Source organism: Neodiprion lecontei, chromosome 5 (assembly GCF_021901455.1).
Source record: "Neodiprion lecontei isolate iyNeoLeco1 chromosome 5, iyNeoLeco1.1, whole genome shotgun sequence".
Taxonomy (NCBI): domain Eukaryota; kingdom Metazoa; phylum Arthropoda; class Insecta; order Hymenoptera; family Diprionidae; genus Neodiprion; species Neodiprion lecontei.
Window position 1 is genome coordinate 35,957,305 of NC_060264.1, and position 27,388 is coordinate 35,984,692.

The 27,388-nt window shown below is 41.6% G+C and overlaps 4 protein-coding genes across 16 annotated transcripts in view; 3 read left to right on the forward strand and 1 right to left on the reverse strand.

Annotated features, from left to right (window-relative positions):
- Positions 1-7,483, forward strand: part of LOC107217254 (IQ motif and SEC7 domain-containing protein 1) — a 48,170-nt gene extending 40,687 nt beyond the window's left edge. For 8 of the 9 annotated variants that reach the window (XM_015654691.2, XM_046742387.1, XM_046742385.1 and 5 more), the window contains 5 exons: positions 126-1,080; positions 1,148-1,518; positions 1,784-2,439; positions 2,818-3,159; positions 3,262-7,483. In XM_015654691.2, coding sequence (XP_015510177.1) covers positions 126-1,080; positions 1,148-1,518; positions 1,784-2,439; positions 2,818-3,159; positions 3,262-3,542 — 2,605 coding nt within the window. In that variant the 3' untranslated portion in view covers positions 3,543-7,483. The remainder of the gene's footprint in view (positions 1-125; positions 1,081-1,147; positions 1,519-1,783; positions 2,440-2,817; positions 3,160-3,261) is intronic. The other variant, XM_015654693.2, reaches the window with a different exon arrangement.
- A 1,531-nt stretch (positions 7,484-9,014) lies between these two features.
- On the forward strand, positions 9,015-17,882 carry LOC107217265 (coatomer subunit alpha). Its single transcript, XM_015654714.2, has 5 exons — positions 9,015-9,222; positions 13,834-15,058; positions 15,187-16,134; positions 16,220-17,377; positions 17,457-17,882. The coding sequence occupies exons 1-5, from the start codon at positions 9,143-9,145 to the stop codon at positions 17,691-17,693; spliced, it is 3,648 nt and encodes a 1,215-aa protein (XP_015510200.1). The 5' UTR covers positions 9,015-9,142; the 3' UTR covers positions 17,694-17,882.
- LOC107217266 lies at positions 10,163-11,668 on the reverse strand. The gene is made up of 2 exons (XM_015654716.2): positions 11,562-11,668; positions 10,163-11,473 (listed from the first exon to the last, which is right to left on the reverse strand). The coding sequence occupies exons 1-2, from the start codon at positions 11,592-11,594 to the stop codon at positions 10,361-10,363; spliced, it is 1,146 nt and encodes a 381-aa protein (XP_015510202.1). The 5' UTR covers positions 11,595-11,668; the 3' UTR covers positions 10,163-10,360.
- Positions 17,883-18,899: 1,017 nt separating the features above from the next.
- On the forward strand, positions 18,900-26,343 carry LOC107217229 (host cell factor 1). Of its 5 annotated transcripts, none has more exons than XM_046742200.1 (10): positions 18,900-18,990; positions 19,378-19,712; positions 20,766-21,473; positions 21,600-21,751; positions 21,846-23,249; positions 23,343-23,523; positions 23,663-25,038; positions 25,110-25,349; positions 25,476-25,860; positions 25,971-26,343. In XM_046742200.1, exons 2-10 carry the CDS (start codon positions 19,553-19,555, stop codon positions 26,090-26,092), a joined length of 4,728 nt encoding a protein of 1,575 aa, XP_046598156.1. In that variant the 5' UTR covers positions 18,900-18,990; positions 19,378-19,552; the 3' UTR covers positions 26,093-26,343. The 5 variants fall into 5 exon arrangements, with proteins under 5 accessions (XP_046598156.1, XP_046598154.1, XP_046598158.1 ...); XM_046742198.1 differs by having other exon boundaries at positions 18,917-19,032; XM_046742202.1 differs by having other exon boundaries at positions 18,917-19,032; positions 25,122-25,349.
- The last annotated feature ends 1,045 nt before the right edge of the window (positions 26,344-27,388 follow it).

Sequence of the window (27,388 nt, forward strand, 5' to 3'; positions counted from 1 at the left end):
GCATGTGAATATTTATCTTACAAATGTACAACTCGCCAACGAATCTCTCCTCGTTTTCACGAGAGTATAAAGTGATCTTGATTATTATGTCATCAATAACAAATAATCTCGTGTCTGTCGAGCAGGTACGAGCTCTCCCAAGACCTGCTAGACAAGCAGATTGAAATGCTGGAGCGAAAATACGGCGGTGTAAAAGCTAGAAACGCAGCTCTGACAATCCAGCGAGCGTTCCGCAGGTATACACTGCTGAAGAAATTCGCGGCGATCACAGCAATGGCCAAAGCAGAAAAACGACTCAGCAGACGTCTGCAGGAGACAGCTGAGAGACCAGGAAGCGCGATGGAGAATGAGAGAGTCGCTTACCACAGTCAGATATACATACAGCAAGTCCAATCGGCAAACAACCGACCAATGCCCATCAGAAGTATGTCGTTGAGGGAAAGAAGGCATATCGACAATTCTCAATCGTCCGCTCATATACCGAGAAGTCAGAGTGGCCGCTGCGAGATCCAAGCTGGTCCCACTCAGTCCCCGGCCGCAGGGCACCATCAGAATAACCACAACTTGCATCAGAACAGTCACAACGTGCATCAACTTGGCCGTCACACGCCTTCGCTGATGCCCAGCCCTTGCGTAAGACATCAACAACCTCCTCCGAGTCCGTGTTGGGACTCGAGTTCCCAGGGTAGCGGGTCTAGCATCCATTACTACAACCCTCAAGAAGCCCTGTGCGGCTTGAGACAGGAGACGCCACCTAGAGATATGCATAGAACTCCGTGCACGTCTCCGTCGACCCCGCAGAACCTTCAGGCCCCGCCGCCTCAGTCATGGGGCAACAGTTCCCAGCCAGGATCCGGGAGCAGAGTCAGGAATTCGGGGAAAAAAGTACCGCCGGAAGTTCCGAAGAGAACGTCATCGATAACTTCCAGGTCTATGGAGGGTAGACATAACGGGCTCAGCAAGAGTGTTGAGAATGGAAGTCTGAGCTCTGTCCAAAGCTCTGGGAGCGACTCGACAAATTGCGAAAGTTCCGAGGGTGACGCTCACAGAGGTTCGCCGATATGGAAACACAAAGGAATCGTAAGTTTTCTGTGAAGTCTCCCGGAGCTTATTCGGGTTTACCAATTTCCTCTTTATCTCATTTCAGTCGAGTTCACCCGAACACCAAGAATGCGGACACATAACAGAGAGCAGCGGTCCGATGAGCAGCATAAAAGAACTAAGTCATTCGCACGCCAGCTCCGGCTACCAGCTCCCATTGATGGATGATACGGAAGCACCACCGCAAACAAGTTATAAAGTTTCGGAGACTGTCAGAAAACGCCAGTACAGAGTGGGGCTGAATTTGTTTAACAAAAAACCGGAGCGGGGTATCAGCTACCTAATCAGGCGAGGCTTTTTGGAAAACAGTCCCCAAGGTGTCGCCAGGTTTCTGATCAGCAGGAAAGGATTGTCCAAACAGATGATCGGGGAGTATCTTGGAAACCTCCAGAATTCGTTCAACATGGCTGTTCTAGAGTACGTACCCGATAACATTTCGCCTTTCCGCAACCTCTTGAGACGCGTCTATTTACACAAATGTTGAACGGCAGCGGACTAATTTGCGTAATCACCGCGGAGCCAATTATTTACACCGAGCCTCATGCTCGACGTCATAATCTGGTTAAATATTGTCGTTGCTCACCGTCTACTAACTTCGGTGCGCATTTGAAAACAACGGTTTTACATCCAAAGGATAAGAATTTCTCTTGTTTTACTTTAAGCATCTCAATTGTGATTTCAGGTGCTTCTCTCACGAACTGGATCTGTCGGGTATGCAGGTCGACGTAGCCCTTCGTAAATTCCAAGCATATTTCCGCATGCCCGGTGAGGCACAGAAAATCGAACGTCTGATGGAAGTTTACAGCCAACGGTACTGTCAGTGCAACCCTGACGTAGTCGCTCGTCTACGCTCGCCGGATACGGTCTTCGTATTAGCGTTTGCGATAATAATGCTGAACACCGATTTGCACACGCCAAACTTGAAACCCGAGCGAAGGATGAGACTCGATGATTTCATAAAAAATCTACGGGGAATAGACGACTGCGGAGATATCGACCGGGACATACTCGTTGGGATATACGAGAGAGTTAAGGCCAACGAGTTCAAACCTGGTTCGGACCATGTTACTCAAGTGATGAAGGTCCAGGCAACGATCGTTGGCAAAAAACCAAACATGGCTCTGCCGCATCGTAGACTCGTGTGCTACTGTAGGCTGTACGAAATACCGGATATCCACAAGAAGGAAAGACCTGGCGTTCATCAGAGAGAAGTATTCCTCTTCAACGATCTCCTCGTTGTGACGAAGATATTGAGCAAGAAGAAGAGCAGCGTCACTTACACATTCAGACAGAGTTTCCCACTCTGCGGTATGGTCGTTACTTTGTTCGAAGTTGCACGTGAGTATTTTATTCATTCGTCAATGCAGTCGATTCTCTCATGGGGGTGTAGGGGAGGATATTTCTAGAATTAGTATACTCCCACCGACGAGCTCGGCCTGCATTTATAGCGCTTTGAACTGAGACGCTCGCAATACGGCCGCCAAAAGTCCATAACAGTTTCGCTATTTCTTCCAACATTTCACTTTTGTTGCCGCCCTATTGCGAGAGTATCTGGCAAAATTGCGGCTACGCTTTGGTCAACTGGAATAGTCGTGGAAGCTGCTGAGCTCTTTTTAGTAGAAGCGGCCCTATTGAAAGAATCGATTGTAATCCGTTTTCTGATAGTAGCGGAGTGAATTGAATCTGACTGATCCTTTCACATTGTTTGTAAATCAGATTATCCTTACGGGATAAGATTGTCCCAACGCGTCGACGGTAAGGTGCTCGTGACGTTCAACGCGAGAAACGAACACGACCGCTGCAAGTTTGCAGAGGACTTGAGGGAGTCGATCAGTGAAATGGACGAGATGGAGACACTGAGGATCGAGACGGAATTGGAAAGGCAGAAAAGCAGCCGCGGGGCGAGAGGCAGCGCCGAAAATCGAGACTCCGGCGTTGCAGACGTCGAGGTTTGTCCCTGTCCCGGAACTTGCACGGAAAGAACTGAGGCGGTGGATCTTGATACGCAGCTGAAGAGGTCCGCGCTGAGTAATTCACTACTGGATATCCACGAGCAGTGTGAGTTATCAATTTTGTCACATTCATCATGTCCTTGTCAAAGACTGCACAAAACGAGCGAACGTTAAATGATCAATTTTTAACAACCGCCGATTGACACAGTTGCAGGAGAGAAACCACAACGGCGTGGAAGCGTTGGCTCGCTGGATAGCGGTATGTCTATTTCTTTTCAATCTACTTCAGCCAGCTCGATGAGCCAGGGCGTAAAGAATCAAAATCCGGTGCAAGCGCATCATCCTGTTCACCCAGGGGCAACTATCCCTGGGGGTGCTAAGGGTTTGGCTCAGCAGCCATCTTTTCTAGGAGGTCTTTTCGCCAAACGCGAACGCAAACCGTCGAGATCTGAAGATACTGGGCCATACAGTCGTACTACCGAAGTATGAACCTTGGATCTTTGTCCTATCAAAGGATCGTACTTTTAAAACACATCACTTGCTAAAAGCAGGAGTCGAGGCTCGTTCCAACACTTATACTCAACACGACAAATACATCTTCTGTGTGTTCAGAATAATCGGAGAGAAAATAATCAGATCAGAGGTTCAGACCTCCTCGTGGGATCAATTTAGTATTAACTTGTGGAGACTGAAGAATTCTACTACAGGTCATGTTCTTGTCTTTCTGTCACCGATACATCATGGCAGACCAAAAATGCACCAAGACATTATTTTTCGATGAGTCTGATTCTGTTCTTCCACAATAATCAACCAAAGGCTTATTTATGATTTTAATCAGGTCAGATATTTTTTGCTTTATATTATTCTTGCGTTGACCATGACAGTTTTTGAAAAAAAAAATTTTGAAAAATTAAGCAAAGTAAACCTGAAAATAATCCAACCCATGACGTTAGTTCAATTCGTATTTGTCAGCTGTACGTTAAATCGATGTGCTAATTTGACAGTGAGCTCAGGTTGGATGATTACAGTGGCATCTAATAATACATTCGCCAATTAAAGTTTTTGCATGTGATGTGATTTGAAGAGGTAGCGACGACGCACTTTATTTTCGCGATTTGCCAGGATCGAATCTGGGAGTATCCTCGTAAAAAAACAAAATTAATTTAAATAATTGTCGAAGAATGGTTGGATAAATTTATGTACATACAAAAATTTGAAAACAGAATATTAATGGAAGGAAACTGATTAAGTACGCGTATACTGCATACATGCGTGATGAGTCTCGTTAATTCGATAACACACGTGAACTGACTGAATCCTTACGAAACTTGTATCAGAAATTGTAAATTTTCAGAAAAATGAATGAAAATATCCACGTAAGCAACAACTGTTTTAGAAAACAGCCTACAGCTTGTAGAACGCGTTGAATTGTATATGTATTGTGTAGCTATAGCTGCGGACTGTAAAAAGGTACTTTTGGAACAGCGGTAAAAATTATAACAAAGGATAGAAAAATAAATTTATATCGTACGTAATAGATTTTATCTTTATTTATAAACTGTTATTATTGTATTAGAATTTTTATTTCCAACTTGAGATATATCACATGTAATGTAAAAAAAGAAATGATTTATTTTCATTCTTTTCTAAACTTTGTAAATCGAAGCATTATTGGAAGAATTCACGCGACTTGTTACAACCATGCGAACATTTGCACAATATCCATGCATACTTCCATTTTGTTGATCGGAATAGTAAAATAAAATAAAAAGAGTACCTATTGATATGTAAATATATCAACTTCATTTCAACTAGTATAATTATCATTCGCATCCAGTATACATATATATAATATCTGTAATAAGTCTAGAATATTTTTTAAATCCCTGTAAAAATTTAATTACGTGAGGTAAATTTAATTACCGTTCAAGTAATGAATCGAATAATTGTCATGTATATAAAAATATTTGAATATAAATACAAATGCAGTAAAGCGGTTATTAACTAATTGATAACAATATCCACGTAATTAAACGCCGAGTATTAGATAATGAAAATCGAAAATTAAACGCAAGTATGTAAATGTTGAAGATGTCGAACGAAATTGTCGCTAACAACGATCGGTGACATATAACGGTCGTGATTTGTTGAAAAAAAAATAAATAATGCAAATTGCAATTACAGTTATTCGAAATAGTTTGACTCTCGAATGACGAACTACACGACCGTAATAGTGATCTCTAGTCTGTCACGTAAACACAGTCTCTTGTATACTTTATCTAAGAACAGAGATAATTACTATCAAAATTATCGGGAAATATGGCGTTGATAGGTATTTATTATATTCATCTTAGTAAGGAAAACGGAGCAATCTCATGCGCCTTATGATGCGCAAGGTGCACTGCGAATTATTTATCATACAGCTGGATCTTTTTCACTTCGACCATCGGAATATTAAATTTCAACGGTTAAACCGCGGCCCATCCTGTCGAATAGACAATAAAATAGAATGAAATGAGAAATGCAAACTTCGTACAAAGTATAAGCGTTTGATTGATGAAACAATATGTTTGATTATAAGTTAAATAAATTAAACCACGTATTAAAATGGAGGTATAGCATACCGCTGAAATCTTATCCTGCACTCATACTTCTTGTATCGACGGTGATTTTAGCAAGTGTCTCTGTAGCAATGGCGATTATGTAGGTGAGCCTTTTTCACGACGACTATTTTATTAATCGGCACAATATGTATGCTTGTAGTAAAATTTATTTATTGTAGTAATTGAATGTAGCTATATTATACTAGATAAACGTCGTAATTTCTAATGTTTTTTTTTTTTTTTTGTGCACGTAATATGCAGGTCAGATGGTCATATGAGTGACTGTTGTGGAAAAGGCTTGCGGTTAATAAAAGAAAAGCAATTGATTGTCGATAGTGTGTACCTACGATTAGGAAGCATATAAAAAAAAATTCCTTTATCTTTTTCTCTGTGTTATTGTGTCATTGTATAAAAAAAAAACCAATAGTAGATGTATTTTTAATAAAAATTGTGTTAATAAATACTTAATGAAAAAAGAACATTAATATCGTCGTTATGGTATAATATAATAAATGTATATAAATAATATATGTAGTTATTACAAAAACTTCCTGTCGACGATTCTTATCGACGAAACACTTTCTTCGATTATAGAATCTATGAGAACGAGTTTTTAAATAGCTTAGGAATAAATCTTATTCAAATTATTCCAAAAATTATTGAACAGTTACCGCATTAATTAACAGCAATAACGAAACATCGCATAATTAAAATTATTTACTATTTATAGTATTATGTATATCAATAATGCAGTATAATTACACGTCTTAAAATCTATATGTATATTAACTATCCGTCATCATTATATCTTATACACTGCAACACAACCTGATCGTAGTCTAAAAAAAGTTTCGTATGATTAAAAAGAAATAAATTATCGCCAAAACTGTTGAAAGATTTTGCAAATATATGCATATACAGTGAAGCAATCTTGAAAAAATTCTAAACTAATAGCAATTACAAAATGTTCGCAGTTTGGTCAACTTAATATTACAATCAGAATATACATACCTATATGTATTGCCGAGTGAATGGTAATACAAAAGACTGCCTGGTACAAATTTAATACATACAGGTGATTTCGCCACCTATCTCTCCCTCTCTCTCTCTCTCTCTTTCTCTGTTTCTTCCCCTCTTTTTCTTACTTCAAGCAAATCATTGAGTAGAAATTCAGCAAGTATTCGTAATACTCGTGGTCCCATTATTAAAAAGTAAATATGGGACGAAGGAGTAGACAGAATTTACGAAATAAATTTATTCATGATAACAACCACATATATTATATTATGTTATTATTGTTGAAGGCATTTGAATGCATATAATGTAAACGTGTCAGGAAATCATTACTTTCGGAAATCAAGAACAGATGTATACCTTCGCAGGGTAACGAAATAGCAAATAATATTGTGCTTACATCATATCATGTTTCATCGTTTAATATATAAGTGATGTAATTGAAATATCTTATAATATTTACCAAATAGATTATAGACTGTATACGGAACGCGAGAGCACACTGTAAAATCGACAATACATCAATTTATCCGTGGTTTAAAGTTTTGGAAGCGATAATAGGCGCGCGTTGCACGTGTCATTATTGTAATTTAAGGCAAACATCATGTAAAATAATAAACTGTACATATTATGAAATTAAATATTATAAATACGTGAACTTTGTGACGTCAAGCTTATTACTGTCGCGTTGGCCATGCAACATTTGCAGTGACCGCATGTGCAGTAAGTTTGATAATTTATAGCATGTATGTACAGTGTGTGGTGACGTTATTCCATTGTATTCAAATATACTTTACAATATCCCGCCAAGCATGCCATTCGTCGTATTTACAATTATTGCAATACGTATGAACCATCTCGTCAATTACCCTTCTAATAATAAGTAAAGATATTACATATATCTCAACCTACATTCTTGATACTGTAGGTACTTTATAGCGCTAGAATGACCAAACAGAGAGCTCATCAGGTTAGTGTGGAAGGTATAAAATTTTTATACGCAATTGCAGTAGCAATTGGCGGTCCTGACTTTTTAACTATCAAGTGGAAAATGCAGGTCATATGTAGTCAGTTTCATTAAACCTGCTTAATATTGTCGCGCTCGGGTCTCCAGCTAGTCGCTGGAGAGAAAGACGGAAAAACAGTGGGAGAGAAGGAATACATAGCTGTCTTTCTCTATCGGTTTCAGTTGCGTCCACAATCCTCCATAACTAGAAACTACGGACTTAAGGTCATGTAGTGGTCCTACTCTTACTGACCGAGCAATCTCGCCCTTTTTGGAACGAAGTTCCTTATCGCTCGTTCACCGTAGGGGCTAGGCGGAAAAAAACGACACCAAAAAACCGACACTTTTTGGCTATAGTGCTCGTTTGCTATAGTGCGCGCGATCTCCCTCTCTCTCTCTCTCTCTATTCCAGCGTGTGCGCGCGCTCTCTCTCTCTGTCTCAGCGCTTGGGGTGGGAGACGGCAGCAGCGGTCTCTCTCACTCACAGCGCACGACTATACTTCGCCCCTCTTTCTCTCTCCTACAGCGTACAACTATACTTTGGGCCGCAGCGCGCTCTCTCACAGCGTACGTCTATACTTTGCCTCTCTTTCTTTTTATATCTTTCAAAAACACATTCGTACGATTTTATTACCATTCCTTCATATATTTGATTTTTCATTTAATTATTCTTCAATTAAACGTTCTTAATTTATTCAATGAGCAGTAATATAGCGTAAGGAACTTCGTTCGTACCGGCTGTCCCATGACAGCTCTCATGTTTTTTTCTTCCTATATTAAATAAACAAACAAATTAAAAGGATTCAAACACTGAAATTACAGTTCAGTGGGTTGAAAAATGCTCTCGCGTCGAGTTGCCGCGACCATGCGAACCAAGGAACGTGTTGCCGCGCGCCCAACTGATCGTGACAGCTTCTTTTATTTACAAAATTATTGTAATTTCTAGTTCTCAACTAGCGACCTCAATATTGCGTGAGAACAGTTTTACGATAGTTCATTTCACTCCTCATTCTTCCTGGAATTGCGCAAAGTATCTCAGCTGTGCGCTTTTTGGCCCCTGAAATGTAGGAAATATGGAAATATAAGTAAGACGTGTCGAAAAACCACACTTTTTTTGACGGTTTTCAGGATATGAGTAACTTTCCTGAATTACTTGAAGAGCGATGCACCCTCGAAATTTGAATATACCTATATATCGGTCAACGCATGTGTAAGCATGCGGTCTGACTTGTTCTACGAAACTCCGCTAGGTAGCGTGCCTCTGCACGCATCGTTTTGCAGCATGAGCATGTTTGTCTATGATCGTAAACCGACCAATGCTTATGGGCGTCGGTAACAGCTTGGGTAACAGCCATCAGCAGCCATTCTGTCAAGTTTGCTAGTGACGTGTCTAAGTGTATCGCTAGGTGTATCTTGCTGTCGATAATGCGATTGTGATAGAATTCCAGGCAGAAAAAACCTACGAAATGTTGACCAAGTTCGAAACAAAATCCGCCCGCGTCAAGGGCTTGTCTTTTCATCCTAAGAGGCCCTGGATCCTTGTTAGGTGAGATATATTTCACGTACATGCCGTCTTGTCGGATGGCAAGGGCTTAGAGCAAATTTCACTTAGTAATTTCTATACGTAAGAAATTGGATGTTATTCGTGACCGAACGTTGGTCTCAGTTCAAGACGCAACACTCAATACCCAAGCAATTGACCGGGTGTCTTACAATGCCGACGTAATTGAAGTGATTCCGCAGCAGACGGACAGACACGTCATCAATTTTTGACATAACCTACAATGCTAAAAAACCTAACCTTCCTTGAGATAATAAGCGCTCGGTCGATTAGGGTTTGTATACAAATACTTAGTAATTGCCGCTTTGTTTACTAGACAGATTCAATTTTTCCTTGTCAGTATTAAAATTTTACGTATTCAAAGACAACTCTGTCACATTTTTAACCAAACTTTAAATACAAAAAAAAAACAATCTACTTACTGACCTACGAATCACTTGATTCGTGTTTTTTAATTCCGCTACCAATTTTCGAATACTAGCGGCACATTCCGAAAGTTGACCGCATTTGTGTCTCTAACAGAATTGATCAACAATTGTAAAATGATGATGACGGTCGTGCGAGTACATTTCGGAATACAATTTATTGATAACTCGGAAATTCTTAACGAATTATTATCGGACAAATATTTTAGCGCACCTATTTATCTAGCATGTCTCATGGCTCCATTAATAGGGACTTAGGGAGAACGCGAAAGCGACCGCCCAACAGTGTCTTTTACTTTCTATAGTAAATAATTTGAAATGGCTTACTGGCGGTTTGTAGTTTACACAATAGACTACTTCTCGAAAAATTGAAACAATCCGTTCCCTAGAAATAGGTCGCCCAAAATTGGCTTCAACGGACTGAAAGAGGATGCATTGGTGTGGAAATCTTTCAACGAAATAAAGCAAACGTGGCAGTCTTGATGTACAAAAGAAAAAAGTAAATTATAATTTTTTATTCGATTCAATCCCAATATATACACGTCAATGTGATAAGTTACATTTAAGACACGGAAAGGGCTATTTCATAGTTAGACTGCCTAAAAAAGAAATATCTGAACTTCTCAAGGCTATCTAAGCCGTCTCCTACTGCCTTGAACAGTGAATTTAACTTAACTTCCGATGGTTATATTAATTAATCAAGCAACAGCCATGGAATCGCTAACAACCGCGGGAGTAGTTGGTTCCACAGATTCGGTTGCAGTCGAGCTTGAAGGCGATGATGTTTCCGCGGAGATTGTAGTCGACTCTGTAGAACTTTCTGCGGATTTTTCTGTCAACTGCTCAGTAGACGTTGGTAATTCAGATAGCTTTGCGGACATTGCTTGATCGGTAACGGTGACTGAATCCTTGGACGAATCTTCTTCGGTTGTTCCCGAAATCACGTCACTTGTGGCAGACTGCTCCGAAGTACTCTCAACCTTCTCGCCGGTTCCGGAACTCTGGCCGACCTTCAACGGAATCATATCTTGAATTTCTTTCAAATCCTCTGGCATGCTTTCCTCGGACTCCCCGGAGATGTAATTGTTCACCGATGGTGTGAAGATCGGGTTATGATGCAACGACGGAAATAGCGGATTGTAGTATTCCTCAAATGTCGGGTACAATGGATTATAGAGACCCTGGTAAGAGCTGTACTGGTTGTAGAACGGCTCGTACTGAGATCCAAAGTAATTCGACGGCCCATAGCTAGAGAATCCGGACGATAACTGAGGATAATAGGAATTGAAACCTCGCAGTCTCAGGATAGGGTAAGGCGCTTGGAACCCGACACCCTTTTCCGGGATGAACACCTCATCTGGTTGGTCTTGCTTCGTGCCTTCCGTCGGGTTCATGGCTGGAGACAACGCATCATCCTTCGGGACGGGCGTAGAAGTTTCTATCGTATCAACCGGGACAAGTGGCACGGCCGTTGTTGTTTCTTTGTTCATTTCCGCGACTTTCACCTTCTTGTCATCTTCAGTATTGCCAAGGTTGGAGGCTGGAGCCTTGATAAATGGCATCGAACTCAGCTGATCGCGCATAGCACTGACTTCATTGTTCATTTTGACATCCGATTCCGGCCCAGTGACAAAAACGACTTCGGTTTGCCCGCCAGCGAAGTCCTTTGTGAAGTACGAGTAACCCGCAAAATCAACATTTCCGCCGACCGGCGAACTGTAAATGAGATGCGGGGTGAGCGACAGAGGAGCATGAAATTGCGGGTACGGAAACTGGAAGGTACCGAGCGCTGATCCGACGTATATTAGAACCTGCGTGAGAAATTAAAAATTAATTAGGAAAATGAAAGAAGAGTCATGGCCGTCGGCGCGATAAACATCAAAGAAATTTGGTACTTACTAAGCACAAAGGGGAGTACCAGATAGCCGACATCTTGTTGAAGCTAATCAACACTACTGCACTGATCGAAGAACTCCTAAAGACTGCCAGTCTTGTCGGAGACGACGTAATCTATATAAACTCCGTTAGGATCACGAGCAAACACCCCACCAACAATACTTACCAGAAAACTCTTGTCGTCAAGCCTCTGACCCGGTTCCTCCGTATGGCCCGAGGGTACGGTTTGTTTCTTCGCCGTTACTCGGCGAATAAACCGAACAATGTAAAATCCTGATCCATATATTCACTGACTCACCCAGTGCGTCGACTGCACTAACAAATTGTCGTGCATCGAACGTATATTTTACTTTTACATTTTCAAGAAAGCGTTTTTAATGCTAATGACAGACACTAGGAAGAATCGATTTATCCCTTTTATCGAATATCATTCTTTACACTCATCATCATAAATTCTTGATCAGAAATAATGAATGATCACTTTGTAAGGTTGATGCATCGTTGATGAAGAAATTTAACCAAGGTAGTTATACCAGCACGGCTCTTCACACCTAGGACAAGTACCGCTAAGATTTTTTAGCGTCTAGTCATGTAAATTATTTCACGAGTCGTTGACTCTACTCAGTAAATAGTTTTTCAGCTGCCTCTTCGAACCGAGTTCAAAGACCCGTCTCGATGTTATAGCCGACTACCTGCATATCGTCCGATTCTTTTCGGCCTCATGATTTCGCTGTGCAACAAGTATAAAGAAACTTTTTCCGCGACACTGAGTGGGTGTAACCTGAAATTATTATCTCCTGTGACGAGTTCCCTTTCTCTCGCACTATTCTTTTAATTCGTGGCAAAAGACAAACCTTGAAGTTGGTCCAGAGCCTTGAGACTTTTAATGATCGGTCAGTGTAGAAAGGTTGCAAAATAATTATTGAATTCGTTATAACTTCGATTTAAATTATTTTTGCACGATGCAGTAGAGAGATGCACTGTGTTCTGCTCAGCAATTTTAAAGGCCTTGCTCGTTTAGACACTTAAGATAGTCGTGCACAGAAACGATTACTAAGATCGATCTTTAGAGGCAGCAGAATTCTGCTATTGTCAACTTTTGAAGAGTTAAAGAAAATGAAAACAAAAATACCCGAAAATTAACTTTCTATTCTCGCATTGCACCCATTCGTGAGACGTTCCAAATTACATCATACTGACAGTGCACTCGTGAATTCCTTGTCGCGCTGCAAAAAAACAAAAAACGTTGGAAGAAAAAGTTGTTTAATGAAGGTGTGCGATGTTACGATGCTCAGAAAGTGGCACGCCTTTTGGCAAGGACGGTATATACATTTATTATAGCATATCGTAGTCCGCCCGACTAGTAAAATTGGATGTTGAAATAGTTTCTAGAACTGAGTTTACGACTACTTTGATCAATTCGCTTATCACCGTTTCAATTTCCGAAATTAAAAGATACTTTCCACGCTCGTTTTTCGCGATCAACATCCATCTCACCCGCACCCCTCCCTAAACTTTTGCGAACGGTGCATTGCGCGTAAAAGCAGGATACGCTCGCTAGGATCTTGAATCATTATCCAAGCAACTCCTGTATCCACCGCTGCTGCGTTGAGCAATCGGGCTACCACGCCTACTCCAACGATTGAGATAGGATATTGCAGCGTTACAGCCACTATCTCTATGTTATATGGATCGGATGCTTGTGACCTTTCCTGTCGGAACAATTTTGTAACCAACTGGCCTGTCTCCTGCTCATGATTTGAAAAGAACGGGTGAGGCCTTGCGCGATGTTGTTAAAGTTGATAATTGATCAAGTGTAGTTGATTGACTATACCGCCTTTAGGTGAATATTATGAAGGCATAATTGTGAGTAACTATGTGGCGAAGAGATATAGCTCTCGATCGAACCAATTCCCACTCTCGTAATCGCGAGTAACAGTCAATCGTGTATCGTCTGTCTATTTGTATCCTTACTTGATAATCTCCTTCCGGATTTGACCGTACCGATCGCACGATACACTGAGTACGCTGAATTTATGCAGAATTGTATCATCAATTACTATTATACATTGTTACAAAAGGTTCGATAATTACATAACAATCTCATTTTGCAAAATGCGTGAATTAGGGAACCGCGTTTCGATGAACGTAAAAAGTAGAAAGTTTAATGTTAGGCCTCGAGAATTTTGAACCTACTGTCTTTTTCTGTAAATGAACTTATCGGTCTGGGGATGATTTTGTAAAAGGTATTTCGTACCAATTTTTCATGTTCTAGTTTACATAATGGCATTATCCAACTCTGGGACTATCGCATGTGCACCCTGCTGGATAAGTTCGACGAGCACGACGGTCCAGTCCGAGGTATCTGCTTCCACAATCAGCAACCACTGTTCGTCTCAGGTGGTGATGACTACAAGATCAAAGTATGGAACTACAAACAGCGCCGCTGCATATTCACCCTCTTGGGTCACCTTGATTACATAAGAACAACAATGTTCCATCATGAATATCCATGGATTCTCAGCGCATCTGACGACCAGACGATACGGATTTGGAATTGGCAGAGTAGAACGTGTATATGCGTATTAACAGGTCATAACCACTATGTGATGTGTGCGCAATTCCACCCTTCGGAGGACATTATCGTCTCGGCATCTCTCGACCAGACGGTAAGAGTCTGGGACATTTCCGGATTGCGTAAGAAAAGCGTAGCCCCGGGACCGGGCGGGCTAGAAGATCATTTGAAGAACCCTGGAGCGACAGATTTGTTTGGGCAAGCTGATGCCGTTGTAAAACATGTCCTTGAGGGGCATGATCGCGGCGTAAACTGGGCATGCTTTCACCCGACCTTACCGCTAATCGCTTCGGGGGCGGATGATCGTCAAATTAAAATGTGGCGAATGAATGATGCCAAAGCTTGGGAAGTCGACACTTGCAGAGGCCACTACTACAACGTATCTTGTGTACTCTTCCATCCGCGGCAAGAATTGATTCTGTCAAACTCCGAAGACAAGAGTATTCGGGTCTGGGACATGACCAAGCGAGCCTGCCTTCACACCTTCAGGAGAGAACATGAACGATTTTGGGTTCTGGCTGCGCACCCAACTCTCAACTTATTCGCGGCTGGACATGATTCCGGAATGACTATTTTCAAGCTCGAAAGAGAGCGTCCGGCTTATGCCGTCTACGGCAATCTGTTGTTCTATGTCAAAGACCGTTTTCTTAGGAAATTAGATTTCAACACATCGAAGGATAGCTCGGTAATGCAGATCCGTGGGGGTGGCAAGGTGCCGGCTTACAGTATGTCCTACAACCAGGCTGAAAATGCTGTTCTGATCTGTACAAGGTCTGCGCTGAACGTTGAAAACAGCACTTATGACTTGTACATGATTCCTAAGGATGGTGACTCCAATAGCGACCCCGATGCTAAGAGAGCCTCAGGCGTGACAGCGATATGGGTAGCAAGAAACAGATTTGCAGTCCTGGATAGGGGGTATTCTGTGAGTCCCAATTTTGACTTGATTTTTTTTTCATATTTCTCGTCTGATTACAGCAGTCTCAAGAATTGGATTACGTATGAATGTAATTTCCAGCAGCAGAAATGACAAATAATTTCTTAAATTTTCAGTTGGTCATTAAAAACCTCAAAAACGAGGTGACAAAAAAGGTGCAAATTCCAAATTGCGACGAGATTTTTTATGCTGGAACGGGGATGCTCTTGTTAAGGGACGCTGAACAAGTCATACTCTTTGATGTTCAACAGAAGAGAACACTAGCAGAAGTGAAGATCTCGAAGTGTCGTTACGTCGTATGGTCAAACGATATGTCACATGTTGCACTATTAGCTAAGCACACAGTGAACATCTGTAATCGTCGTTTGGAATCAATATGTTCGATTCACGAGAATACCAGAGTGAAATCTGGTTCCTGGGATGACTCTGGAATATTTATTTACACTACAAGTAATCACATAAAATACGCTATTAACAATGGCGATCACGGAATTATTCGTACTCTAGACTTACCAATCTACGTTACTCGCGTAAAAGGAAACCAAGTATTTTGTCTAGACCGCGAATGCAGGCCGAGAATATTGAATATCGACCCCACAGAGTACAAATTTAAATTAGCATTGATAAACAGAAAGTACGAAGAAGTCTTGCACATGGTTCGTACAGCGAATTTGGTTGGTCAATCGATAATCGCCTATCTACAGCAGAAAGGGTATCCAGAAGTTGCTCTCCACTTTGTGAAAGATGAGAAAACCAGATTTGGACTTGCCTTGGAGTGCGGTAACATTGAGGTCGCCCTAGAGGCGGCAAGAACTTTGGATCAGAAGAGTTGTTGGGAAAGCTTAGCTCAAGCTGCTCTACTTCAGGGCAATCATCAGGTCGTAGAGATGTGTTACCAGAGAACAAAGAACTTCGAAAAGCTTGCATTTTTGTACTTGATTACTGGAAATTTGGACAAATTAAGAAAGATGACAAAAATAGCAGAAATTAGGAAAGATGTTTCTGGTCAATACCAAGGAAGTTTACTTTTGGGAGATATTTATGAAAGAGCAAAAATATTGAAGGTTGGTAAAGTTTGTATGACAGCATGAAATCAGTGTTACTCCGATTAATTATGGTTTCATGTAATAATCTTATTCAACGTTTCAGAACTCTGGTCAGACGTCACTCGCGTATGTAACAGAAAAAATTCACGGAATCGCTAGTGAGGAGGACGACTTGCAGTATGAATCAATGAAAGAAGAATTGGAGGACCTCGAACGGGGAGCAGTATATCTCCAGCCTCCAATTCCTACTCAACAAGCCGAGAACAATTGGCCATTGTTGACAGTTTCCAAAGGTTTCTTCGAGGGTGCAATGATGTCTCGTGGTAAGACTCAAGTAGCCGCTGCTCTGGCACCAGAAGATGACTCTGGGCCGGTTGAAGGATGGGGTAATGACGACGAGTTGGGCATGGACGACGAAGAGGGTGGAGATACGGAAATTGTAGGCGATACCGAAGAAGGGGCTGGCTGGGACGTTGGCGATGAAGATCTAGAATTGCCACCAGAATTAGAGGCAGCGACACCATCTTCTGAAGACGGCTACTATTCTCCACCAACAAAAGGAATTCCCCCAACCCAACACTGGGTCAATAATTCTCAGCTGGTATCTGACCACATCTTAGCTGGTTCCTTTGAATCTGCCTTCAGATTACTACACGATCAAGTTGGAGTCGTCGAGTTTCAAGCTTATGAGTCAATATTTCTGAGTACATTTGCACGAGCACGCACCTCATACTCAAGCCTTCCCAGTATACCATCACTTTACGGCTATCCACAAAGAAATTGGAAAGAGGCGAACGTCAAAAACGGCTTACCAGCTGTTGGCTTGAGATTGACTGATCTTGTGCAGAGATTACAAGTCTGCTACCAGTTGACCACAGGTGGAAAATTCACTGAAGCAGTTGAAAAACTACAACACATTTTGCTCAGTGTTCCACTTCTGGTTGTTGATACAAGACAAGATATTGCAGAATCTCAACAGCTAATACAAATCTGTAGAGAGTATATTCTTGGTCTCAAAATGGAAACTACTAGAAAAACTTTACCCAAAAGCACTTTGGCAGAACAGAAACGACTATGCGAGATGGCTGCTTACTTTACACACTGCAATTTGCAGCCTGTTCATCAAATTCTAACTCTACGAACGGCTGTAAATATGTTCTTCAAACTAAAGAATTATAAAACTGCAGCTTCATTTGCTAGAAGATTATTGGAACTTGGTCCAAGGGCAGAGGTTGCACAGCAAGCTAGGAAAATACTACAGGTAACGTTCGCTCTGACTTTTTGCGATCAAGCAGAATCCTTGAACTTACATTTGTATTGATTTTCGTTTTCTCATTTAGGCATGTGACAAAAATCCAGTCGATGAACACCAGCTGTTATACGACGAGCACAATCCATTTACTCTATGTGCGGGTACTTACACTCCAATTTATAGAGGCAAACCCGAAATCAAATGCTCACTTTGTGGGGCCAGCTATCAACCTCAATTCAAAGAAACTATCTGCACAGTCTGCGAGGTAGCTCTGGTTGGAAAAGAAACTATTGGACTGAGGATAAGTCCCTTGCAATTCCGATAAGATGCTACTGCTTTACACATTAAAATAATTCAGCCTTCAAGGTGCATTTATTTGTAGTGATTGTATAAAAATATATGTATGAAGGTATTGTTTAAGTTTTAGATACTGTCACTAATCAGTAAACAATGGGTCGTTGCAGTTACGACATCATATACTTTTAAGTAATAAATCTAAATTTGTATAAAAAAATATGTCTTATAATTGGCGAAAAATTCTGATTAGAACATTAATTGATGTAAAGAGTTATGATTAGTTTTCTTTTCAAGTTCAAACAGTTGCTATATTGCAACTGAGAGTGGTAACAACATTGCAGAAGTCGTGTGGCACATGTCTGCTCAACGCAGTCTTTTCCAACTAGGTTCTGTCATATGCAGCTAATTGTAAGTGATTCCTTTGGAATCTGGGATCTTTGAACAATTAATTGTTCATAAGTATGTAAATCCGTTTGGTCACTTGAAAAAAAAAATCATACTTATTCTCATAATTGTGGTGGAATTTAGGGAGCCAAATTAAAAGCAAACTGTTGTGACACGGTTCAAAAAATTTTACTACGATATTCTAAAACAAAAGAGGTTCAATTTACCACTCTGAATCCTGCTACTACTTTTCCACTTTCGAAAACCATGGTGCGCATATTTAGCCTGCATTCTCAGGTCGTTAGCGCCTGTATCCTCAATATCTTGGCCAGTCTTGGCTCAAATCCACTAAGATTAAGTACCTATTCTTTTTGATCTTCCGTGAGACCTAATGCGGCCATATTTACAGAACTGACTATGAATAAAGTACACTGAAAATGGTGCTCTGAATTTTCGAATACATAAGTAACGAATTACCGCCACATAGCCGCTGCAAGAATTCTTGCATCTACCGCATTGGCGTAACCCACGAACAGCTACTGAATTATAGGTATGGTTTAGTGCCAGTGGCGTAACCCTAGGTATGATATTCTGAAAAGTACATACATAAACGCCTTAGCGAATTCTCTCAGGGTGCGTAAACGGACAAAATAAAACTTGCACGGTACATACATACGTAAACGTATTAACTGTCGCTGAAAGACTCTTTCGTCAACGGTATGTTATATCGTAAACGTATAGTGGACAAGTGCAAGCGAGCGGTAAAAACGATTAGCGAACGATACCAGGGGTCCAAAATTCCGTAGTTTAGGAACACACCTCAAATAATCGGGAAGTTAGCATCGTAAGGTTGTCATCCTGCAAAAGGGTACCGACGCAAGTTTACACGCTATGGTGGAAGTATCGTTTGTGTGTACCGTCAGACTGCCGATTAAGCAGCGGTTAATTTCAACATTTTCTTCAATATAGAAAAATTATCTCCGGTGAATATTTAATTACCGTTCTTGTGCGCGCCTCTAGCAAAGTTAGAAGTGTGGGATCGAAAATAAAATTTTCATAACCAAATAAAAGTTGATTTAATGCTTTTGTCGCTCTCAACACATTACTCAGTGCATATTTCACCCTATGAGCTGCTTTCCTTTTACGTCAATTTCCTGACACGAATCGACACCAAATGGTTTCATTGGTCGAATCTAACGGAACAGACCAATCGTACTGCTTTCTGTTGGTTTGTGTCAGAAACTTGTAAAAGAAAAGCAGCCAAGTCTTTAGATAACCTCGTCGGCAAACAGCATCGAAAATATACGCGCAATGAGTTTATTTTTCAGTGTAAGTGAAAAGTTGGGTGTCAGTCGACTGATTCACTGATTTTATCATTGGAACAAATATATAACTAGCCTGGTTTCGAGCCAGTAAATATTATCAGTGTAAAAATATAACGATGTCCCGTCTGGGATACTGTACGGTCCTGGTCTGAAAAAATGATGTGATCGGGCGGTCGTCATGGCGGCACCCATGTTAAAGTGGAAACGAATCACAAATCCGACCGGGCCTCAGCCAAGACCGAGACATGGGCATCGGGCGGTCGCTCTTAAAGACCTCATGGTCGTCTTCGGCGGTGGTAACGAGGGAATTGTTGACGAACTCCACGTATTCAATACAGGTGAAATTTTTAACAAGCTTTGGTAGAAGTAGCGCGAAGCCAGAAGCCAAAATGGCGGCATTCGTTGACAAGACGGTCGCCGGCCGCACTCATCCCCGTATACCGTCACAGTTCTCGGTTCTTTTGTTCAAAACTAGCTCGTTCTTCTGCCATACAACAAACGTCTCGATAATCGTCATGTTTTTTCCCCGATAGCTGTGCTCCCGACTCTGCGCGGGATCATCTGACATTTTTCATGTTTATACGCGCGGGAGCCGCCATTTTTCTCCAACACCCCCCACTATGGTCCCATCAAACATTACCCAGCCGTCCACGCGACGCGTTTCTGTAGCTTTTCAGAGTTCGGATTCCACTCCCCGCGCGTTACTATGCGCAGACGTCAATATCCACACGACACGCTCGCGCGTTTCCCACCCCGGTACGCTATCTCGTAATCTGACTTGAGATACCGAATTGAGCGCCATCTTTGACACCCACATGTACAGACCGTGGTACAGACACACGCACATATACATATCACTTATATCATGGTCAAGGTTCCAAAGAGTCGACTGCGCGCGTTCGTTACTTCAGTCAAAAACGATCTGCGTCAAAAAATTGTTTTTTCCTGAGCTTCGTAGCCGCTACTGATGCAAAAATATTTATTCAACTCTAGTAGGAGTTGTACAAATTTTTTTGCAGTTCCTATAGCGTATTTTGTGGTCCGAATAGATAGATGCCTGTACCGGCTTTTAGAATCAACATAAACATAACCTCTAAGCTCTTGGTATATAAAGTACATCATTCGATTTTTATTGAAAAACGTTATTTTTGTATCCATTCTTACAATCATCAGTTACGCTAACAGTAACTAGGCGTTTATATTCAGATCACTCAGCACCCCATGGTGTGGATAGAATTACAGTATCGGAGGCTTAAAAAACTGACATAAATATAAAAGAACGTTATGTAAGTCGCATAAAGATAAGGAAATTTTGATGAAATGCATTTTAACCTCCACCAAATATTTCCCTGTTAATTAAAAGTAAACTCACCTTTTTAAATTCATTCCAGCAACAAACCAATGGTTTGTTCCATCGACAAAGGGAGATATACCTCCCGGTTGTGCTGCCTATGGGTTCGTGGTGGATGGGACCCGAATTTTGGTATTCGGTGGTATGGTAGAATATGGAAAGTATTCCAACGAATTATATGAGCTCCAGGCTAGTAGATGGGAGTGGAAGCGATTGAAACCAAAACCACCCAAACAGGAACAACCACCGTGCCCGCGACTGGGTCACAGCTTCACACTGATCGGCAACAGAATATTCTTATTTGGAGGATTGGCAAACGACAGTGATGATCCTAAGAATAATATTCCAAGATATTTGAATGACCTGTATACTCTGGAGTTACTTGGCAATGGTGTAACAGCATGGGATGTACCACAAACTCATGGAAACTCGCCGCCGCCAAGAGAATCGCACACTGGTGTAGCTTACGCAGATCGCACAACTGGGAAATCATGTCTAGTTATATATGGGGGAATGAGCGGGTGCAGACTGGGGGATCTGTGGTTTTTGGACATAGACACAATGACTTGGAACAAGCCATTAGTCCACGGGCCGACGCCACTACCTCGCTCTCTGCATACTGCTACTTTGATCGGGCATCGAATGTATGTCTTTGGTGGTTGGGTACCACTGGTCGTTGACGACGTCAAGGTAGCAACCCACGAGAAGGAATGGAAATGCACAAGCACATTGGCATGCCTAAATTTAGGTGAGTACCTTGGGGTGTTATTTGGAAAGTAGAACTTAGGTGCAATCAAAGTATATTTTTCTTACTGAACACTAATACTCTTATCTCGATTATTACTTACCCAACCGACAATTAAATTGTTTGCAGAAACATTAACGTGGGAACAATTGACCGTCGATTCACTGGAAGAAAATGTGCCGAGAGCCAGAGCAGGCCATTGTGCTGTCGCAGTCCATAGTCGTCTATACGTTTGGTCGGGTAGAGACGGATATCGCAAAGCTTGGAACAACCAGGTTAGGGTTAGTTTTTATTAATTATCCAAGGACAATGTTTCTTGGCGCTAACAATGTGTCTTAATGACGAATTTTCTTACCATTGACAAATCTTGTTCAGGTATGCTGTAAAGATTTGTGGTACTTGGAAGTTAAGAAACCACCATCTCCGTCCAGAGTGCAATTGGTTCGAGCTTCGACTCAGTCCCTAGAAGTTAGTTGGGCCGCCACACCTTCTGCTCAATACTACATCTTGCAAATACAGAAATATGATATGCCACCAACAACGGGTACTTTCCCAGCAGCTGCAGCTCCTGTTAGCGCGCCTACAGCTGCTCCTGTTCCGGTTGCAGCAGCCGTTCCGGCGCCTGCTACTGTATCATCTCCACAGATACCACCAGTGGTCACGCCAGTTCCTTCCACCCCACCAATCGTCCGGCAGCAAGCACCATCCCAGACACCTGTACGAATTCAAACGGCTGTGCAACAAAGTCCGGGGCAAAAGACAATCCAAACTCCAGTTATGGCAAAACAAGGAAGTCCAATGACTCCAAGAGTCACTGGGAATCTTATCCGCATTCGTTCACCGCTTGTTACAACTGTAACTCCCACAACGGATCAGGGAGCCTCACCTGGCACAACTTCTGCCAGTCAATCTCCGACCACCGCAATGTCCGGCATACAAGCTTTAGCTGCTGCAGCTGCCGCAACGCAAAAGATCAGCATGAACAATGTGCAAATACTTCCACAACCTGGCAACACCATTAGAATGAAAAACATGCAGCCTGGTCAGCAAATACGATTTGCTGCACCAGGAGCAACGGTATTAAGGACTGCCTCACCACAGCAGAGCAAACAGATAATCCTCCAAAAACCAGGACAAAACATAACTGGGCAGCCACAAATTGTTCACCTCCTCAAAGCCGGACAGGGAATGGTCGCGGCAGTACCAAAAGTTAGTTTAATTCAAGGAAAAACCGTGCAAACGGCAGGATCAAAGCCTCTTAATCAAGGACCAACAATTCTTAGATTGGTTAATCCCAACACTGTGGCTGGCTCAAAGGTTCTTACGACAGTAAAAACTTCGAATTTAGTTGCAATGAGCAAAGGACAAAGTATTTCCGGAAAACAGACTATCATGATTACAAAACCTGGCGGGAATGGCGGGCTGGTTGGCAGAACCAACCAGATTATTGTCGTCACCACTGGCTCAGGTCTGAGAGCTGTTCAGGCTGTTACAACCTCTCAGGCCGGCTCTGGCCAACCTGGAAACCTAAGCACACCAGTTAACGTACTTCCTTTATCAGCGACAAATCATGTAACCAATCAGCAAGGTGTTAAAATGATTGTTGTATCATCTGGTGCCATGGGTGGTGGGACTGCTGGGAAGCCTATCACCATAACGGTACCTGGCCAAGGGGGAGTACCAAAGACTGTTACAATTGCTACAAAAGGAAATCAACAGACACTCTTCAATCCAACGAAAAATCAAATTGTCGCAGTTCCACAAATGCAAAAAACACCAGTGAGTATTGTACCTGATATTTAGTACGTAGTCTCTAGGTTGAAGCAGCTTCAGCTTCTATGCGTTGCAGACATTGCAATCATTTCATTTCAGGAGGCTGTTACCGTTTCTGGTAAACCTGTAACGTTGCAAATGTCCAGCGGCATTGGTACCAAAACTGTCACTCTGATGCCTAGCAGCAGCTCGATTGTGACCACTGCTGGAACATCAGAAATCATCGATACGAGCAAAATGATTTTTGTACCCTCACAAAAACAACCATCAGCCTCGCTGGGTAATTAAAAATTTACTATGAATCGGACAAGAGGGCTCAGGCTGTACTGTCAACTGAGTTTGAAGCACTCTCTTTTTCTTTTTGAGATTCTCATCTATTCTAAACAGATATTGTAGAATAATGGCCTTTCAAATTGTAGCTTCAACATCTGATGGTCCAGCAACGACTGATGCTGCGCTAGCAGCTCTAGCCGCAGAGGCTGGATTGATTGATCCTGTTCAAGAATCCTCTGGAGGCTTATCGTTCATGGTATCTGCAGATGAGACTGGAGCGGTAGATGGCAAGGGGGACAGTTGTAACGGGAATGAATCAGCTGTTTTAGCGTCACAACTTGGGTCTGGGGAGCCACTACAAGTTGACAACGATGGGAACTTTATTATCCCCCAAGTTGATGGTCCTGCTGATGATTTAATGGAAGATGGAGAGGGGGGAGGAGAAGAAGAAGAAACAGCAGCAACAGAAAATGAACCTGAAACGAATGAGCCCACCGAACCACACCCTGAAAATGATTCCAATGAAGCTGAACAGCATACGAATTCTGTTACAGCCGACTTAAAGCTACGGCTTCAAGAAGCTGTACCTGAAGATAGTAGTAAGGATCCACAACTGGACACTGAAACTTCAAAGACTCCACCAACTTCTGCAGAACCTCTTTCAACAGAACTGGATGCAACAACGAATTCAGAAAATCCGGAAGCTCAGATAAAACTTGAGGGAACTGAGGAGTCTGAGGAGAATAGTGAACAACAGGAACAGTTACCAAACGAAAGTGCAGAAACTGAGGCTAGCCTACCAGCTGAGGATATAAATATGAAAACAGAAGACGTAAGCCTGCCTTTAGATGAAAAAATTCTTGAATCAGAAGGGGAAGCAGACAATTCTCAAGACGAACAAAATTCTGGAAAAGACATTAGCAATGAACAACATCAGCTTGAAGCTATCAGTATGTCGGTAGATCAGTCGGATTCAGACAATGTTTCGCAAGCAGATTCACAGCCTGCTGTAGATGACGCAACATCTCAGGATTCGCAGACATCCCAGGATGACATTGATCGGAAAAAAGTGGATGACGAACCTGAAAGTGAATCACTTAGATTAAATTTGGAGAATCCTTTATCACCAGAAAATATCAAGGCCAAGGATGAGCCAATGGAAACTGAATCGGAATTTTTAATGGCATCCAAGACTCCTATTCCTTCCCCGACGACCGCCGCTCCTACAATTTCACCAAAATCAGAGCCACAAGAGTCACAGGACGAACCAATGAATGAAGACGAAGATGATGCAGTATCTGAGCCTTCGCCAATTGCTACAAAACCATCTACCGCCACAAATGTTACAACAAATGGCATTGCCTCAACTGTTAAGAGGCCAGTACCAGTGGCAATTTTGAAAAATGAACCCAAAGATGAAAAGGATGCTACACCTACAAGTGGTGACTCGACTGCTCTTACTACTTTGGCTACTGCAGCGTTAGGCTCTGCTGGACAAGCAGTCAAAGTCAAAGCTGAAATGGTGAGCCCTAGAGAAGATATAACATTGATTTTCAAAATCCAGTAAGGTTAGGAAGTATTAAGTTTTTTTAGTTACGTTTCCAGACTGAAGAAGAAAAGAAGGATGCCGACTGGTATGATGTCGGAGTGATAAAGGGAACAACTTTTACAGTCCAGCATTACTATTTGCCTGGGGATGAGCCCCTAAATACATCCCAACCCCTGCCAGCGGATGTATTTAAAGGACGTACGAAAATCTTCCTTGAACCTGGCACCGCATACAAGTTTAGAGTTGCTGCTGTGAATAGCTGTGGTCAAAGTGGTTGGAGTGAGGTAAACGTCTTCTAGTTGTCGTAATTTTTTGTTAATAATGTATATAATCCATTGCAAGCTCAGGTTTTATCAAACCCGATTATTCTTGCACTCATCTAAAGTGTGTTATTTTGTTCTTGGTTTCAGGTGTCCGCATTCAAGACTTGTCTGCCTGGTTTTCCGGGTGCGCCTAGCGCCATAAAAATATCAAAGTCTGCGGAAGGAGCTCAGCTATCTTGGGAACCACCGCCAAGTAACTTGGGGCCGATACTCGAGTACTCAGTTTACTTGGCAGTGAGAAGTGCCAGTGCTGTTTCAAACAGCGCTGGAGAAGCCACCACTGTTGCTACAACGCCTACACAGCTTGCGTTCATCAGAGTCTATTGCGGCCCTACTAATGCCTGTTCCGTACCTAACAGTTCGCTGAGTGCTGCTCACGTCGATACGACGACTAAACCAGCGATTATATTTAGAATAGCTGCGCGCAATGATAAGGGGTATGGACCAGCGACGCAAGTCAGGTGGCTGCAAGGTAAATACTTTAATCGACCGTTTCGGAATCATTTTTACTCATACGCCCTAACTGTTCAATGTTGAGTAATTAATCGCCTACATGTTGAATTTTGTTTATCGATTGTTCAGATCCAACCACTGCAGTTAAGAGTAATCCTCAACTTAAAAGGCCAGTCGCAGACGCACGTCCTCAAGTTAATTCTCCTCAGAAGAAATTCAAGACAGATACCGGAACCGAAAATTTCTCGTGAGCAAACCAATTGCTACCTAATCGCTCAAAGGACCGCTCTATTCGCAAGAAGTAATATCTGCAGATGGTATATGAAAAACATTCGACATTGCAGTCACAGGCACACACACACATACACACATATAAGATCATACTCAGCTCGCGTAACAACACCCATTCGGTATCTAACTGATATGCGAAGCTAGCAACAAACAAGTAACGAGGTAGACGGAACAATTTCATGATACTACAGTGTGATAAATAGAAGCGATATATAGAAATAGAAAAATAAAGAGAAAAGGGAGGCGAAATATGCAGATGACTGTAGAAGATAAGTAAGGGTTGTATCGTTTCATAGATACGCTAAGGTCGCGACTCATGACGAGAGTATTGTGATGCTGAAGATATAAAAAGAACGACGGAGAGCGTGTGATTTAAACATCTTTCGCAAGATAACCCTAGCTTTCATCATGACACGTGTGTAACCTATCCCTCGTTTTGAAAATTTGTATGATATATCGTCAATAAAAAAGAAAAAGAAAACGGTAATTTGATTATTCACGAAGTTTGATAAATTTTACAAATTTGTATAATGAAAAAAGTATGAAAGGTACGACATATTTTGCCAAACTATTTGTTTGCGTATTATTACACGATATCACGAAGAAGATTTAAAAAAAAAGAACATTTCAACGAAATTTCGGATCGATTCAACTTTATTGACATATCTCTGATATTTTTAAAACACATAAATTTCGGTAAATATGAAAGGAGAACAGAGGTCAGTTTTTGAAACTAATAAGAAACTCTGATTTTGCTGGCAGGACTGAAACGGTATCGTTATCACGCATTGTATAGCTATATATATTTAATAAATCCAACCGCATTGGCTATTACAGACACAATGAGAAAACATTCTTTTAACTTATTTTAATTTCATTTTGTTTAGTGGTTTTCGAAACTTTCCGTTACAAATAATCGTAAGATTGTATATTTCGGAACTGATGTATCTCACAAAAATTAGCCTGTAATGTTCTGTGTGGAAATTGTGCCCATTTGGGTTTGTTACGTGAGGTTGAACGACTTTCAATTCAACCGTACGTATGGCGAATTTTTTAATGGTAACACATGAATTGATGCAATCATAGAATTCGTTCTACTTGTGTACCTATTTAGGAAGTCCTAGAAATTGTAAATATTCATACCATGTCTAGAAGGCATGAGTCGTTAATTGATAAATAATTTTTTTAACATCGATGAAATGAAATTGATGAAAGCAAAACGTGAAGGCAACGTCCGAATTCGGTAACAATTTTTC